The sequence below is a fragment of the Propithecus coquereli genome, unplaced genomic scaffold (assembly GCF_000956105.1).
Source record: "Propithecus coquereli isolate 6110/MARCELLA unplaced genomic scaffold, Pcoq_1.0 Scaffold131, whole genome shotgun sequence".
NCBI classification, from domain to species: domain Eukaryota; kingdom Metazoa; phylum Chordata; class Mammalia; order Primates; family Indriidae; genus Propithecus; species Propithecus coquereli.
In genome coordinates, this window is record NW_012137303.1 from 5,793,714 (window position 1) to 5,809,854 (window position 16,141).

The window sequence follows — 16,141 nt, forward strand, 5'->3', positions numbered from 1 at the left end:
ATTGTGATGCCCAAATAGGCCCCTCTGTGGGGTGTCACTTTGCCTGAGATGCTGCTTCCTGATAGATACTTCTGGGTGTGTAAAATTTTAAATCCTTTATAAACATTAATGATTGGCATAATTGGTGTAATTATAGGTATCTAAAAAGCAGAAAATACCTATGTAACAGCTGCCAATAGTTGGTTTCAGGAAACATGCAGTCACTTGTGGAGAGCCAGGCTTAGGGTATAAACGCTCGGGTAATATTACTTCCAGATGGACGAGCTTGAATCAGAGATGGCCCAGAGATACAGGGGAAGTGTTCCCTCTCAAGGAATGGAGCCACGCAGGAACCTGGGGCGGGAAACGCTCTCTGAGGAAGGTCTCACCTGACTGCGCCGTGAGTGTGCACAGGTCAGACAACCACAGTGGGCTCCAGCTACTTTCACGTTAGGGAGGACTAGAAATGAATAGTTTCATTGATTTTTTCTTAGGGTTATTTTTAAATGTTCCACAGTTGTTAAGGCCTCCATTACTGGGAGCAAAAATGGGGAAACAATTGGTAGTCCCTAGTTTACATGTCTGTCTTCTTCCAAATGGCCATGGAGGAAGTGGGAATATCTTGGATTTCTCTACTCCTTAAGTATTTGGGGCTATTTCGTTCATAAAATGCTTGTGGTTTATTGAGAAGTTCCTAAAGCCAATTTTGTTAGTAATATGTATTTGAACCTGCAGACACTGCCCGGAACACTCTCTTACTCTTTCAGAGAACGTGTGGGTTTGGGTAGAGAAAGGGAATGAATTGGGAGAAATTGAAACAATTTAAAGGAATTGACCCTCCAGCAGAGTCCCAAGGCCTGCTACAGCTGGCTGCCAAAACAGCGGCCAGTCACTACCCTACAGCTAAAGAGATGTCCTCCCACGTTGCCTGAATGAAAGTTCTCATTTCATTTCATCAAACTACCCACACTTCTACAAGTGAACAGTTTTATTGAACTTAACTAGCATCTTCTTTTTAAAATGTAAATATATCTGGTTAAGAGACTGAGGACCATTTAATCAAAGTTTCAATCATATTGCTGTTATAACACCTACCTAATAGCAGCCGTAAAGGAAAGACAGTGAGTTTTATTTTATTTTGAGGGGACAGAGATTTTAATAATGATTTTGATAATAACAGTTAATTTTGGAGCATAGACCACTATCCAGGGCAGAACAGGCCTGAGGATTATGTGAGGGTTGGGGGATTTGGTAGGATCAACCGAGGGAGCTGGGTCAAATGGCTTCTAAATTTCCACTGTAATCTAAAAAGTTGAAAATTCTATGATCTGTGATTCTATGACCATATCCTAAAGTAGTGGGGCTTTTTCCATTTTTAAAGCAGAATCATTTATGTAAAATAGATGAAAGAGAAACTGCTCTGGTTGTGTTTATGTGTGGATTTTCTTTGAGCACATCTGTCTAAAGGAGAAAGAAAGGGCAGTGTATCTTGGGCTCTAGCTCTATAATGACTAGACAAGGGTGGAATCCCACAAAGTAGCCCTAAACTCAGCCCAGAATCTTTTGCCAATTTGCCACATGGATGTTCCAGCAGTAGAATATGGTGTTAAATGATCAGCATCATGGTACAAGAAGAAAAAAAAAAGTACCTGATGAGATTGTGGTTTGAGTCCATAACTTTCTAGTTACTTTCAATTATTAAAAAAAGTCAATCCAGGCTGGGCACAGTGGCTCACGCCTGTAATCCCAGCACTTTGGGAGACTGAGGTGGGAAGACTGCTTGAGGCCAGGAGACCATCATGGGCAACAGACCAAGATCCTGTCTTTTACAAAAATAAAATAAAATAAAGGAAAGTCAATCTAATTTTAAAATTTACCCTCAAATATGACTTAAATCTCCTCTCCTCTCCTCCTGAGTTAACTTGAATTGCATACAGTAGAAGACACCTTCTCCCCTCCCACTTGAGAGCTTGGCTCCTCCAGCATGAGGGAAAGAATGCAGGGCCCGGGAACAGGACAAGTACCCCTCTACTTAATTGGCCACTGTTAAAAGTCCTCTGTATGTCACCAGGAGCTAATTCTCCAGATAACACTGACTGGCCATGGATGGCCTTCTGGAAGGTGGGCGTCCAAATGCTACTTTTCCCAAGGGCACATATGTGGGTTTTTCTCATAGCCCCATCTGTCTTGGAGGACTCCAGCCAGAATTCTTCCTTAGCACTCTCATTCCTGCTCCTCACAGGACTCCCCACAGTCTTCTTGCTTCTTGGATTCCTATCTCAATGTCCATGACCCATGGAGACTCGAATCCTTGCTGTGTTGAATGGTAGAAAGCAGATGGCCAACAACCCCCTCCCAGCCTGCCTCTGCACCTCCACCCCATCTCTCTCTGGCAGAACAAATCAGCTGCCTAAGCAGATGACCGACTACAAATAAAATGCCTGTCTCCCCTTCTTATAGGCACCCTAATCTCTATGACTTATTCTCTTGGAGAGTCCCTTGGAACTTTCCTATTGCTTGACTTTGGAATGGGGCAAGGGTGTCCTGTGGATGGACCCCTCAAGGACGTTTCAGGACTCCTTGACTCTCTTCTTTCCTTTTTCTAATCTCATGCTTATTTGGACTGGAGGAGTGGTGTTAAGGAGGAGAATATTGACTATGGTAGGATCAATTCTGCTCTGGATTATTGGGGTAAGGGCTTTGATTGACCCCAATCATTGGACACTCTCTTTAGAATGTCATATATTTAATCCCTGCTGGATCTCAGCTTTATTGCCAAAATCAGAGCTACAGGAAAAAAAAATCTATATATTAAATACATAAAAGCCAAACTAGTCTGTCTGAAGTGAGGATATTGTGGAGGGTAGAGGAGGAAGCATGGGCCCTCCAAGAACCCTGGACCTATCCTCCTGTGAGAGGAAGTATGAAAGCCATCAGACCCCAGGAACAAAAGGAAAAAAGAGGGATGGGAGAGTGAAGAATATAATTAATCAGTGATTGGTCCAGAAGCAGCCAATTCACTACTTGGCAAGTAATTGATGAGATGACTGGGCATGCACAGGTGTCTTAAAAGGGAATATGAAGGACAAAATATGAAAAACAGAAGCAAGATTTGGTATTGGGAGAAGTCAATTCACATTAGGAAGTCTAGGAGATGGCCTGAGAAATATTAATTATCTGCATAGTCTTAATGCTAAGTCGACAATTGCTTAATGTGCTCTCTAGAGCAGCTGTGGATCTTAAAAGCTATCTCTCCAAGAACTCCCATGAAATTTCCAGTTCCCTTATAGTCTTCTGTTTCTTTGCAATAAAGCCCTGTGATTTCAGGTTCCTTGACTGATTCTCTCTTCCTTGCAATCATAGAGCCTAGCAAAAAATAAGGCCAGTAACACAGAAATGGGAATCAGCCTGGTGACTTCTAATGGAAGAAGAAAAAGACCCAAGAGAGTTGATCTCTGTTCTCACGTTCATTTCAGTAGTGCTAAAATCCCCACACTTGGCACCGTGTCGGTGTCAAGGCTATTTCGGTAACCACTCTCTTTTTTTACTTATACATGTTATCAGAGACTTGAGATAGAAAAATCATCTCAGTATGATTTGCAGATGTCTCTACTTACATGCTAAAATAATCCATTCACCTTCTCTGGGGGTAAAATGATTGTTTCAATGTTGGGTTTAATTTTTCACCTTCGTTCATTTAGACACATCACTAATTTTCTCCTCAGCAACCACTTTTCACCTAACCAGTTCCAGGTTAGGAAAATTGTCAAAAGCCTATGTCTATAACACAAGACCCAGTAATTTTCCACTTCTAGTAGCTACTCAAGAAAAACTCCCACACATTTGGAAAGACATGTATAAAAATACATCAACAATAAAAACTGGAAATCTTCTTAGCCAGTGTTTCCTTAATTTATTTGATACTCTTTGGAAAATGCAGAGTACTTTTCACTTTCAGCAACATCTTTTTTCCACCCAATTTTTTTTTCCCTCCAGTCTTTGGATTCATTGGGTGCTCATCCAAAAAATTAAATTAAAACTGTTAGCAAATCTCCAAATGTATTTAGCACCACTTCTTTCAAAGACAGGCTTCTGGACCTACTTCTGCCTGGAGGAGGAACAAAGTGCAGTGTGTTTTGAGAGCCCCATGACTTCCCAGGAACTTCAAATAAATTATTCAAAGTCTGGGGGGACTGGCAAACAGGGCAGATGAAAGGCACACAGAAAGAGTGTGGGAATTGGAAGGGAGAAAGCAGAGGCAGGACTGAAGAGCAAGAATTTCAGAAAGACATTATTTTCACAGGTTTTAGGTGTTGGATCTGGGGAAGTGAGGGCAGGAACAGGCAGGAAAGAAAGTGACAATTAACCACACTTGCAACAGGAGCTAACTGATCTTTAAACAGGGCCTGGCCACTTAGTTCTTATCAAAGCAGTTCCATGCACCATATGTATTAGGCAACCATCATGCCACACTGCCCAGCATTCACTGCCCACGGAGCCTACTAAGCATAACAGTTTTCATTTGCCTCCTGCCTTTCAATTGCATGTTGTGTCAGGAAACAGCACATTCATTATGTGTTTAAAAATTAGTCTAAAGAATTATGTATTGGGGGAAATATCTAAAGAAGCAAGTGGGCTAAGTAAATGATGTTGCACTTTTTTCTTATGTCCTATTCTTAAAAAAAAAAAAAGAAAGAAACCTCAAATGGAATATCATTTGAATGTCTTCTGTGTGATGCAAAGGAATTTTGTGTATTGGTGCACAAATGAGTTACAACCTTGTCCTTAAAAAATCTTCAGGATAAAGGAAGGCCCTACATGAAGCTTCCTGCCATGACTTGACTGAGGGCTGGCTTGTTTGGCGGTACTCCATAAACCAATTGCCCTGAATTGAAACTGTCAGAAGAAAATAAAATGGACTAAATTTATTATCACCTGTATCCATGGACATACACACAGAGGTGCATTGTTAACTAAGGCCCAAACCAAAATGCAGCAGCCTGGTCAAACAGCCCCCTGGGAAATACTGTTTGGTGATGTGAGGGTTTTTTTTTCTTCTTTTTAACATAGAGAAGGAAAAACAACACATGCAGGAAACCATAAAACCCTTCAAGTTAACTGTAGCCAACGGTCAATCTCATTAGGATATAATGGGTAAACTATAGCCCTCTCTATAAAGGCTGAGTGCTCCTCTGAATAATTTCCAATTTTCTCACTTGCTGAAAGCTCTTTTTGGCAACAAAGCAGTTCCACTCACTTTATTTATACTATGTCTATTCTCCTCTGCATTGGTTACTTCTTTCAAAAATCAGTCCCTGTGTTCATTTTTCAGCACACATTTGTTTAACTGCAATATATATACATATTAAGCCAGCTAATTACTTAAACTTACACTTTCACTGAGGATGGTAGGGATGGCTTGGGAAAATGGATAGTGAGGCCGAGGGCTGAGGGAAGAGAAGGGGCTGCTGAGCCTCACCAGAGGACAAGGCCTTGGGTAAGTCTGTTTCTCTATTGCTGACATGGAGAGACATCTGTTTAGGGAAAGCGGTTCTGGGCTGCTTCTAGGGCTCAGGGCATGGGGCTCCAGTGCCCTTTTTGGCACTTCTGACCCTCTGACCTCAGACTAGTCACTGAGCCTTTCTCAACTCAATTTCTCTATGTAAAAAAAGAGTGGGAGGCTAGAAATAACCCTTTGCCTGAACACTTATTAGGAGAATATGCTAAAATATTGTGGGGGCAGTGATTTTCAAACTTCAGTGAGTCTTATAAATACATGGGGAGCTCATTAGTGCCCAACCCCTACAGTCTGACTGTGGCCAGGAATCTATATAGTCTCTGCCCTTATCAAGAATACCCAGGTAATTCTGATGCTGGTAGTTCACGTCCCAGACTGGGAAACACTGATTTAGGGAATTTATTTTTAAGAACTTAGTGTCTTCCATGTTGCTGGCACTGTGCTAGGCTTGTACATGCATTACCTTTTCATAGCAGCCCATGAGGTAAGGATCTAGCATTTAATGAGCCCAGACGGTAGGCCAGGCATTACAGCATGTCCTCTACAGGTGAAGTTTCACTCGATTCTCACAATAGCTTTACACATTTTTACATATTGGATAAAATTCTATTTAACGATGTAAAACACTTACATCGAAGCTTAAAGAGGCTAAGAAATTTGACCAAGATCCTCCAGCTTGTTGGTCTTGGAAGTAGCATTCTAAGGCAGGTTTTCACTAGTTCCTGGGTTCCTACTTACTACAGGTAGCATAAAATGCAAATGCATTTTGAAAGCTCTTAAGGCCCCATGGAAACAATGTAAATGTTGTCAACAAATAAGAATTTAGCATTTATTTTGCGCAAAGAACCAGGGAAGGCAAATTTGGGGATACAAGAAGTATTCAAAGCCTACTTCCTGTCCTCCCTCCAAGAATTCCAGGCTAATGGGAGAGAGTGGTTTGGCTATATAGCAGTTTTGGAAAACTGGAAAGGTGGGCTAAAACCATTTTGTGCAGGGCCTTCAATAGCAGCATGTGAATTCTGTACTTTATCCTGTGCAAAGGGGAAGAGTGGAAGATATTTGGAAGAGTTTGACACACCATCCAAGGGCCTGGAGATGCTTTCTCCCCACCCTTCCACTTTAGCTTTCAAATGATAAACAGAGTGAAACTCTTAGAAATGTGTATGGAGATAATTTTCCAGGATAAATCAGAGGGGTAGAGGTAAATCCTAGTGAATCTGGGTTAGAGAGGTATTTCATAGGCCTCAAAGGAAAAGGTGGGAAAAGCACAAAATAAAACAAAAACCACCAGAAAGAAAAAGAAAGCATACCAACCTTCCACCCTAAAACTCCAAATAGGTAAGATGGGTTTGTATTCCTAAAATTATAAGGTTTTTTGCACATTTGCATCTTTCCAAATACTTCCTTGGGATCCCTAAATTGCTTTAAATTTATGAGTAAGCTTTCTTACCCATGGCATTCCCTAAGCCATGTCTTCTAATTCTTGTGTGCCCTACAAACACAGGAAATTCTTGGTTAATGGTGATGTCTACTTCCAGAATCCCTCAGTGCCTTCGGTGCTCCTGCCCCAGGGCAGTGTAAGCACAAATCCAAAAAGCCTTTTCAGGCACTGGGCCCACCATATCAGCATGCATGCTCTTTATTTTTCCCTTGCACTTAAAGGGATTCAACCAGGAATTGACAAACTTTGCTTAACATTTCTGATGCAGCCAAGGGCCAGAAGCAGCATCTTTAAAAGAAAATTGCTTGATATTCTTACAATCTGAAACTTAATCTTTTCTATTGATCCAAATTATCTGAAAGAAAAAAATCATACTAAACTGTTTGGTTTCTCAAGTTTATTATGCCTTATATCACCTAACACATGAGTATGTCGTACGAATGAAAACTGATTCAGAGGGAAGACAAGAGTACGAAAATGTTTCTTACATTTACTCTACCACCTGCTAGGAAGGACACACACATTCAGCTTTAATTTTTAAAAGCAATGTTATCAAAATTCTTAAAGAATATATTTAAAGCATCTGCTCTTATATGGAAAGTCAAGGGAAAATAAACATAATTCTAGCAGAACCTTACAAAATAAAATTATACTTTGAAAGGTATGCATCACTTTTTAAAAAATGCATGAAATAAACTTCATTTATGTCAAGGTTTTGATAGCTTGGATCTGAAAAAAAGCTAAACATTCATATTATCATCACTATAATGAACAAAAATTAAATTTAAGCACTCTGCTATAGAAGAGTTCTTTTTCCTTTTGCAAAGGTCTTTGAAGAAACTTAAGATGCCATGTTGTTTTAGGGTCTTCTTAAAAAATGGTATATTACAATTGCAGAACACAAACTGCAATTAAAACTAAATATATTAGCAGCATACATGAAAAATATTTTGAAATTAATAGCTATCTTTAAGAGATGAATTATATTTAAACACATGTTATTTTGGAGGGGGGGTGAAATTATTACTTTTCCTTGAACAAAAAAAAATTGCTTTGTAGTCTTCAAAAATCTCTTCTTCCAGCTGTAGGATGGATATTCCCTTACCTACAAGCAATTCAGATTAAGGGATTATTTCCAAACACTTCTGTTTACCAACCCCTCTTCTCCAGCAGTTAACTAGAAGACATGTAAAATATACATTTTTAATTAACAGACATTTGGAAGTGAAGATGGCTTTTGTTAGTTAATATCAATTGTTCACTGAAAATAAACAGGAAATAGTGCCACTTAGCAAGTTTGTATGTTCCAAACCAAAGAGTAATGGACTTAAGAAAATCCAATCTCTTTCCATACAGGTCTCAATACTACTGCTGTGCCTGACGCTTGCAAAAGGTATAAATCTCCACTAGCTGAAATTAAGTGCTATGCAGCTTGGGTGGGGGAGGGGCTTTCCTTTGAGCCTTCATGGAGCCAATGTTGGGCATGGCACAAAATGGAGACTTTAGCACCATCTTAACCTTTCTGCTTTTGAGAAAAAATGTATACACCTTTTGCGTTTCCTAATTGGCAAAGGCTTTCTCCTCCACAATCTACTGGTAATTTAAAAGGCTTATTTGTTCAACCTGTGGAAAACAATTCTAGCTACTGCTGGAGGTAAGCATGGGCAAGTCAAGGAGAAAGCAGGGTCAGGAGCATCAAGTTAAAAAAAAAAAAAAAAAGATCTGCAAGCCATTTCTTCTGAAGAATTTTGTCCATGCTGCCCCTCCCCCCTTTAAAATTTCAAGACAAAGGGCATTTATTTAAATGGTGTAAACACAGAAAATTCCTAGAAAGGCTACATAGAATTGACACATATTCAGCTGATGCCATCACTTTAGGGTCTGGGCCTGCCAAATCTGGCCAAGAGGAATTCTAATATTTCTCAGTAAGATGGCATTTGACAGGCTCCTCTCTGAGAACTTACTTGTTTCAAAGCTAAGGTAGATTGTGCAGTCTCTACACACTGTGAGGCCCTCCCAATCTTAAGCATTGGGCATAATAATGACAAAAGTCAAGATTTAGGGTTCAGTTCCAGCTGATTTTATTTCCTTCTCAAAAAAAGTTATTTACAGAAGGTATATATCAACAATCTGACAGGCAGTGAACTTGACATGATTAGCTGGCATGATTTTTTCTTTTTTTTTCCCCCAAATATTGTTTTTGTGGCCTTGAATTTTAAGACAAATATTCTACACGGCATATTGCACAGGATGGATGGCAAAAAAAAGTTTAAAAACAAAAACCCTTAACGGAACTGCCTTAAAAAGGCAGACGTCCTAGTGCCTGTCATGTTATATTAAACATACATACACACAATCTTTTTGCTTATTATAATACAGACTTAAATGTACAAAGATGTTTTCCACTTTTTTCAATCTTTAAACACAACAGCTATAAACCTGAACACATATGCTATCATCATGCCATAAGACTAAAACAATTATATTTAGCGACAAGTAGAAAGGATTAAATAGTCAAATACAAGAATGAAAAACGCAGTACATAGTGTCGCGAACTCAAATCGGCATTTAGATAGATCCAGTGGTTTAAACGGCACGTTTTTGCTTATAAAAAAAGTGCAAAAAAGATGTGGTTTACAAGTTAAAGCTACAGGATCCCTTTTTGCTGTAAATGCACCAGTTTTAAAGCCTCTGGATAGAACATTATTTCGTTTAAAAATCTGTTTTTCTTAAAAGCATACAGTGTTTGGCTATTTCTCCTCCCCCTTTTACAAGACTGGAGTCGGAGGGTGGACACTGGTGGCAGGTTAAGGGATACTGTCACTTTAAGAAGCCTGCAGATTGAAGTGTAAACATGGAGAAATTAGGGGCTGATTTTTTAAAACTGTGTGAGATATTAACCAGCCGCCCTATTATAAAATCAGGAAATCCAAACAGCGATTTACACCGATTAACACCCCCTTTATATATTTTTTACAAAAATACACTGAGAAAATAATCAAACGTTTTCATCTCTCTTGTCTTTTTTTGTTTTTTAAAAGTGTCAAAAGTCTACATTTAAATATAAAAAATTAAAAGTTAAAACTCTAGCCCTTCAGTGAAGGAGACGTAAAATGGCGTGGGTAACAACTACTACCAAAAAAAAAAAAATAGAAAGAAAAGAAAGAAAGAAGAAAAAGGAAGGAAGGAAGAAATAAAGAAAGTAAAAAGAAAGCAAAAGGAAAGAAAAAAGGGACAAAATAAGAAAAAATAATGTTTGGCCAGTATAAATACGTCCACATATAAAATGGCATCTGATTACATTTACAAGGAAAAAAAATACGAGGATGGAGCATCGGTGAGGGAAAAAAACACGTCTTCTCATTTACACCTAGAAGGAATAAACACATACACACTGAGAAAAAATTTGGTCCTGAATTGTTTTTCTTAAAGTCCAGCACAGATTTGAGTTGCGTTTGAATCCTTTAAAGAGTTAAGAATGAAAAAAAGCTGGTGATAATTTTGTTGTAGGAATCAAACATAGCGCCATCTATCTGCTTTTTATATTACCCTACACTATTTAAAAAACTGCTCAACAGTCTTATACAGAAATCTTTAAAAGATAGACAGGATAACATGCTATATTAACCCCACCAGTGAAATAATCCAACACCATCACGATTCCGATTAAGAGAAGAAAAAAACCTTTTTTTTCCCCGATACCACTCGCCCTCCACTGCCCCTGTACCACGTCAAACAGTCTCCTCTCCTCCACGCCTCCGGGTCTGGGAAGTCTCACCTCACCGATTTCAGAGAGAAAGAAGGCGGAGGCCCAGGAGCCGCCGCCGCCCGCTCCCGAACGTGCAAATCCGTTTCAGTCTGGTCGTGAGCCCTTCCAGTTCGTGTCCTTCTCTGCCCCCGCCCTCGCCCTGGCTGGTGCGGCTTCCAACTAGGCTCTCGGGTCACTTCCTAGCGCCGGTCACTCTGGCTGGCCTCCTCCCCTCAGCATCTCCTCCTCCGGCTGCAGGGGCGAGGAAAAAAAAAAGAAAGAAAGAAAAAAAAAAGGAACATAAAAAAAGAAAAACCCCAAACGAGAATTTGCCAGCGTGGAGTCTCTCAGTCCTCGGCGCTCCCCCAAAACATCTGCCATCCTCCAAATTCATCACCCCGGAGCCTTCTGTCTTCATCAGACATTTAAAAAAAAAAAAAAAGAAAAACAAGGGAGGGGGCGCGCTGGATTCCACCCCCGCCCCACTTCTCTTGACCAAAAAACAAAATAAAACAAAAACACCACGGTGGCGATGCGACAGGGGAGAGATTCCTTCAGTCTATAGCAAACTAACTCAGCTTCTTGCTGGGGGTGCAGACAAGTCCGGAAGCTCGTTGGAAGGGGGGGGGTCTCTTCAAGCAAAGGGGAGGAAACTCGAAGTAGCTTTTTTGCCATCAACAACAACATCAATAACAACAATAAAAGGTCGCCCCTGTCTACCCTCCGCCTCCTCCGCGTCGCTCCGGCTGGGCCGAGTGAGTCCCCGGCCCGGGGAGGTGGGGGATGGGAGCGCGGGTCCCAAACGCCGCCGCGCTGCTCTTCGACGACGAGGACGCGGCCCAAGCCAGCCCTGCTCACTTTTTTTTGCCTTTTCTTTTTTTTTTCTTTTTCCCTTTTCTCTTTCAACTCTTCATCTATCCTCTTCTTCTTCTTCTTTTTTTTTTTCTCCTCTCTTGACCCCCACCCCGGCCCTTCTTCTCCCTGCCCACGCGCCCTTCAGTAGGTGAAGACCAGGTTGGAGATGCTGGACTCGAGCCAGTCTCCCGAGATCATCTCGCTCACCTCGGGCGTGCAGTAGTCCGGGAACTCGAAGTGCGAGCCGGAGCCGGGCTCGAAGTTAAAATCCAGGTCCCGGTCCAGCGCCGACGATGAGCTGAAACTGCCCAGGGACATGCTCTCAAAGTTTGAGCTGGGGTTCAGGTCGAGCAGGTCGTCTTCGAACTCGTCGTCGGAGGACGAGGAGCCCGAGGAGGAGGAGGAGGAGGAGGAGTGGGACGAGGCCGAGGAGGACGCGTGCGAGGGCGCGCTGGACGGGGCGGGCGAGGCGGCGCGCAGGCTGGCGTAGCCGCGGTGGTCAGCGGGCGAGCGGCCGGCGGCCGGCGACGAGGAGGCGCTGCTGCGGCCGCTCAGGCTCGGCCCGTCGGGCGAGCAGCCCGCGCCTCCCTCCTCGTACAGGCCCAGGGGGTCGCTGGGGTCGGCGCCCGCGCCCACGCCGCCGACGGGCGACGACGACGCGCCCAGGCCGCCGAACAGGTAGACGCGCTTCACCTTCTTCTCGGCCAGGTGCTTGCCCGGCGCGGCGAGGGCGGCGGAGGCCGAGGCCGCGGTGGAGGCCGAGGCCGAGGCGCTGGGAGTCCGCGCCTTGTACAGCGAGTGGTGGTCGGCGGCCGCGGCGGCGCCCAGGGGCAGCAGGGCGGCGGCCCCCGCCTGCTCGGCGGCGAAGGAGGAGGCGGCGGCGGCGGCCGCTGCTTTCCCGCCGCCGCCGCCGCCGCCCGCCAGGATGAGCTTGGCGTGCGGTTTGCTGACCCCGCCGCCCGCGCCGCCCGCCACTTTGGAGCCGCAGCTCTTTTTCTGCGCGGGTTTGGAGTTGGCGCCGCCGCCGCTCGCGCCGCCGCCTCCTCCCCCCGCGTTGCTGCTCCCGCCACCGCCGCCGCCCCCGTGGCCGCCCCCGCCGCTGCCACCGACCTTGTCTCCCTTCTCCCCCGGCTTGGAGGAGGCGGCGGCCGAGGAACTGGAGTTGGCGTTGCCGGACTTCACCTTCTTCCTGGGCCGGTACTTGTAGTCGGGGTAGTCAGCCATGTGCTTGAGGCGCAGCCGCTCCGCCTCCCGAATGAAAGGGATCTTGTCGCTGTCTTTGAGCAGCTTCCAGCGTTTGCCCAGTCGCTTGGAGATCTCGGCGTTGTGCATGTCGGGCGACTGCTCCATGATCTTGCGCCGCTCGATCTGCGACCACACCATGAAGGCATTCATGGGCCGCTTGATGTGCCCGCTCGGCGTCTTGCACCAGCTCGGGTCGTCGGCCTTGCCGCCGGTGGAGGCGGTGGACCCGGGCGTGGGGGAGGAGGCGATGCCCAGCTCGAGGCCGGCGCCCGAGTCCGAGCTCTCGCCGGCCAGCAGCGCTTCCGTGTTCTCGGCGTTGTTGGTTTGCTGCACCATGGCCCCGGCTCGGCGGGCGCCCACGCGCGCTCACACCCTCGCGGCGGCCGCGGCGCGATCGCCGGGCCCTCCCGGCTCCCCGGGCCAAACACACGCCGAGCGAGCGGACACGCGCGGTGGCCGAACTGGCCCGTCAACTCCTCGCAGGGGCGGAGGTGGGCGAAGAGAGAAAAGTCCCCAAAAGATGCGGGGAAGGAGTACTCTGCCTCTCGCAGAGGAGTTATAGTTCCCAGGCTGGAGAGTCTTTCTCTCCCTCTCTCTCGCTCTCTCACCGCGCTGCAGTTTGCTCTGTTTCTCGGCTCTGAGTCTCGAGACCGTGCTAAAGTGGAGAGGAGTTTCTTGAATGCCGGTTGCTGAAGCTTCCAATGCAAGTTTTCTCGCGGCCTCCCAGGCAAGTCTTTTTTTCCCCCCTGAAGCAGTTGTTTCCAGTTCACGAGCGCTCTCGGTAGCTCAGGAAAGCGACATAGTCTCTATCACTTAGTCCCTTTCCTACAATGCAAAGCAAAAAAGACTCTGGCTCCAGGACTCTCTGTGGGCGGAATCGGCACTAAGGAGTTTGTGCAATTATTTTGTTGCAAGGTAGGAAGCCAAAAAGCCTGCATGCAACAGACTGGCATGAATAAATGTATGTTTCCCCCTCCCTTCTGCAAGAAGGGAGCTGGTAATGGCAGAGTTCCTCCAATGCAGACTCTTAAAGAGCGTGCAAGAAATAGAGACCCGGGAGCGAAACAGGCCTCTTCCCCTCACACTCAGTTTCTCTTGCTGCAGCTTAGAGCAGACCCCAATTCCGCCTCGCGCCTCTTTATCCTTTCACAGTCTTGGCCGCAGCCAATCAGCCGCTGTAACCAACGCTTCCTCATGCCAAGCCCCACCCCCGGGCTTCCCATTGGCTTGGAACCCGATGCAATAATAATCTCCGCGTGCAATGAGAAGCTCCAAATCTGACCTCATTCCAATTTACAGAGCAAACTTTTTAAAAGGGCTAGAAGTACAGCTGAGATTTCTGGTGCCTTTTTCCTTTTGCTGTATGTGTGTGTGTGTGTGTGTGTGTGTGTGTGTGTGTGTCCGTGTGCGCGCGCGCGCGCGTGGTGTGAAGAGGATGTTAATACATGAAATTATTAAGGGGAGAGACGGAAATGTATTCTAACCATTATGTTAGATAACAAGGGGCTTGGAAGGGGGGGGTTAGGGTGAAATACTGTAAATGGAAGCTTTCTGCTTAAAAGCCAAGTGATTATTTTTATTAGTTCTTTTCAGCATTGGAATAAAGAATAAGCCTCTATTGCAAAATGTGTTCCTCGGTTTCTTCTTAAAGTCAAAGATGTAAATGGGGAGGGAAAGCCACAACAATCAATCAATGGATATTGAAAACCATTAAGAAAGTGGTACCTAGACACCTGTCATCACAGTTATTTTAACAACTCTAGGTACAGCACAGATGTTGACGTATTGTGTAAATCCCTTCAGAACAGTTTCTGTGTTGTTTGTGTAAGGCAGAGAAGAGGACTTTTTGCAATAATTGCTTACTCTCTTAACCAAACAGGGGGTTAACTATGGTTATTTAGTGATTTAAACTCCCCTGCGAATCCTGGATAGCCCAAATAGAGGAGATTTCCCTTGAAACACATTAGGCAGTACTGCATAATTACCTCAATAGACAAATTTCCATAGAGTTTTATTCAGGATGATAATGGCAAATAAAGGATGGAAATCGATTTTACTTTCTAAATATTTGTTTTCCATGTTTTCAAAATTAAAGATTGTTTCACTTTCTGTTCCTCTCCTCCTCCTAAATCGCTCTTTCTCCTTTCCTTCTTATATTATTTCCTCCTATATATTTGTTACTTGAATCAAATGGAACTAAAAGACCAAGACAAAGAGAAACTGTAGAAGGAGGTAATAACCAATAGCAGAAGAAAATGGAGCCTCTGGATACATATTAGACATGGCTGCTAATCTTTCCTGCTGGATTTGTGACTGTGGGGATATGGCCAAGTCTCAGTTTTCCTCATCTGCGATATGGGCACACTAGGAGCTACTTTTATACAGGATTGTTGTGATGATTCAAATAGTTTGTAACTATTGGTATAAGGCACCTGGTGTATAATATTGTAAGCCTTGAATGAATGCTAATAACCGTCCTTTGTAATTCAAATGCCAGAGAGACTCCTAGTAAAAGCTTCCTGTTGTTCAAGAGACTAAACTTGAGGATGGCCACTATGGGAAAAGTAATCACAGATTGTAGATGTGAACCATACAGGGACAAATAGTGGCAATCCTGTCATTCTAAAGATTTTAAAAGAAGGTAACTTCATGAACACTATTATGAAGAATGTGGCAAAGAAAGGGTACCCAGGTAATTCAGAATATATATTAATTTGGCTGCAAAATTACTTCTCTTTTTCAAGGTCTGAAAATTAGAATTTTGGTAGAAATTGGCTTTCCTTAACACTATAATAGTAAACAAATTTTCTTCGAGCCAACCATAGGCAGTTAGGTAGAGCCAATCCAACGTAATTAAGTCAGCTTTCAATTCAGATCAAGCTAGTTGCTGGGTAGTAGATTTCTATTTATCTTGTCAAACTTTTAAAGTATGTAGGCTGGCAAGAGGCCCAGATTGTCAGATTTAGAATTTTACTGGAAAGAACACCCTATGGAGACATCTGACTGGATCTCTAAGGATCAACCACAAGCAAGAATGTTTTTGTGAGTAAAAGCAAATAATTTTTGACCATTAGCTATTCAAGTTATATACTTTTTTTAAAGAAGGGGAAACTAATCCTAAAAAAAAACCCTGAAAAGAACAAACACACAGGCACCTTTTTGCATAACAATGTTGGTGTGTTATACATTTCATTTTCTCTGATATGCATAAAACACACCCCTAAATATTATCAATCTGACATAAAAATTATTCTAAGAAGTCTATTGCCTATAAAATCAATGTTTTCACTAGGATAAAAAAAGAGAATAAATATATTTGTTTGGGGATTTATATCAACTAATGATTTGAAGGTGT

The 16,141-nt window shown here is 43.6% G+C and overlaps 1 protein-coding gene across 1 annotated transcript; it reads right to left on the reverse strand.

The window, feature by feature from the left end:
• Window positions 1-8,995: 8,995 nt before the first annotated feature.
• On the reverse strand, window positions 8,996-13,941 carry SOX4 (SRY (sex determining region Y)-box 4). The gene has a single exon (XM_012638666.1). It carries the CDS (start codon window positions 13,120-13,122, stop codon window positions 11,683-11,685), a length of 1,440 nt encoding a protein of 479 aa, XP_012494120.1. The 5' UTR covers window positions 13,123-13,941; the 3' UTR covers window positions 8,996-11,682.
• Between the last annotated feature and the right edge of the window lie 2,200 nt (window positions 13,942-16,141).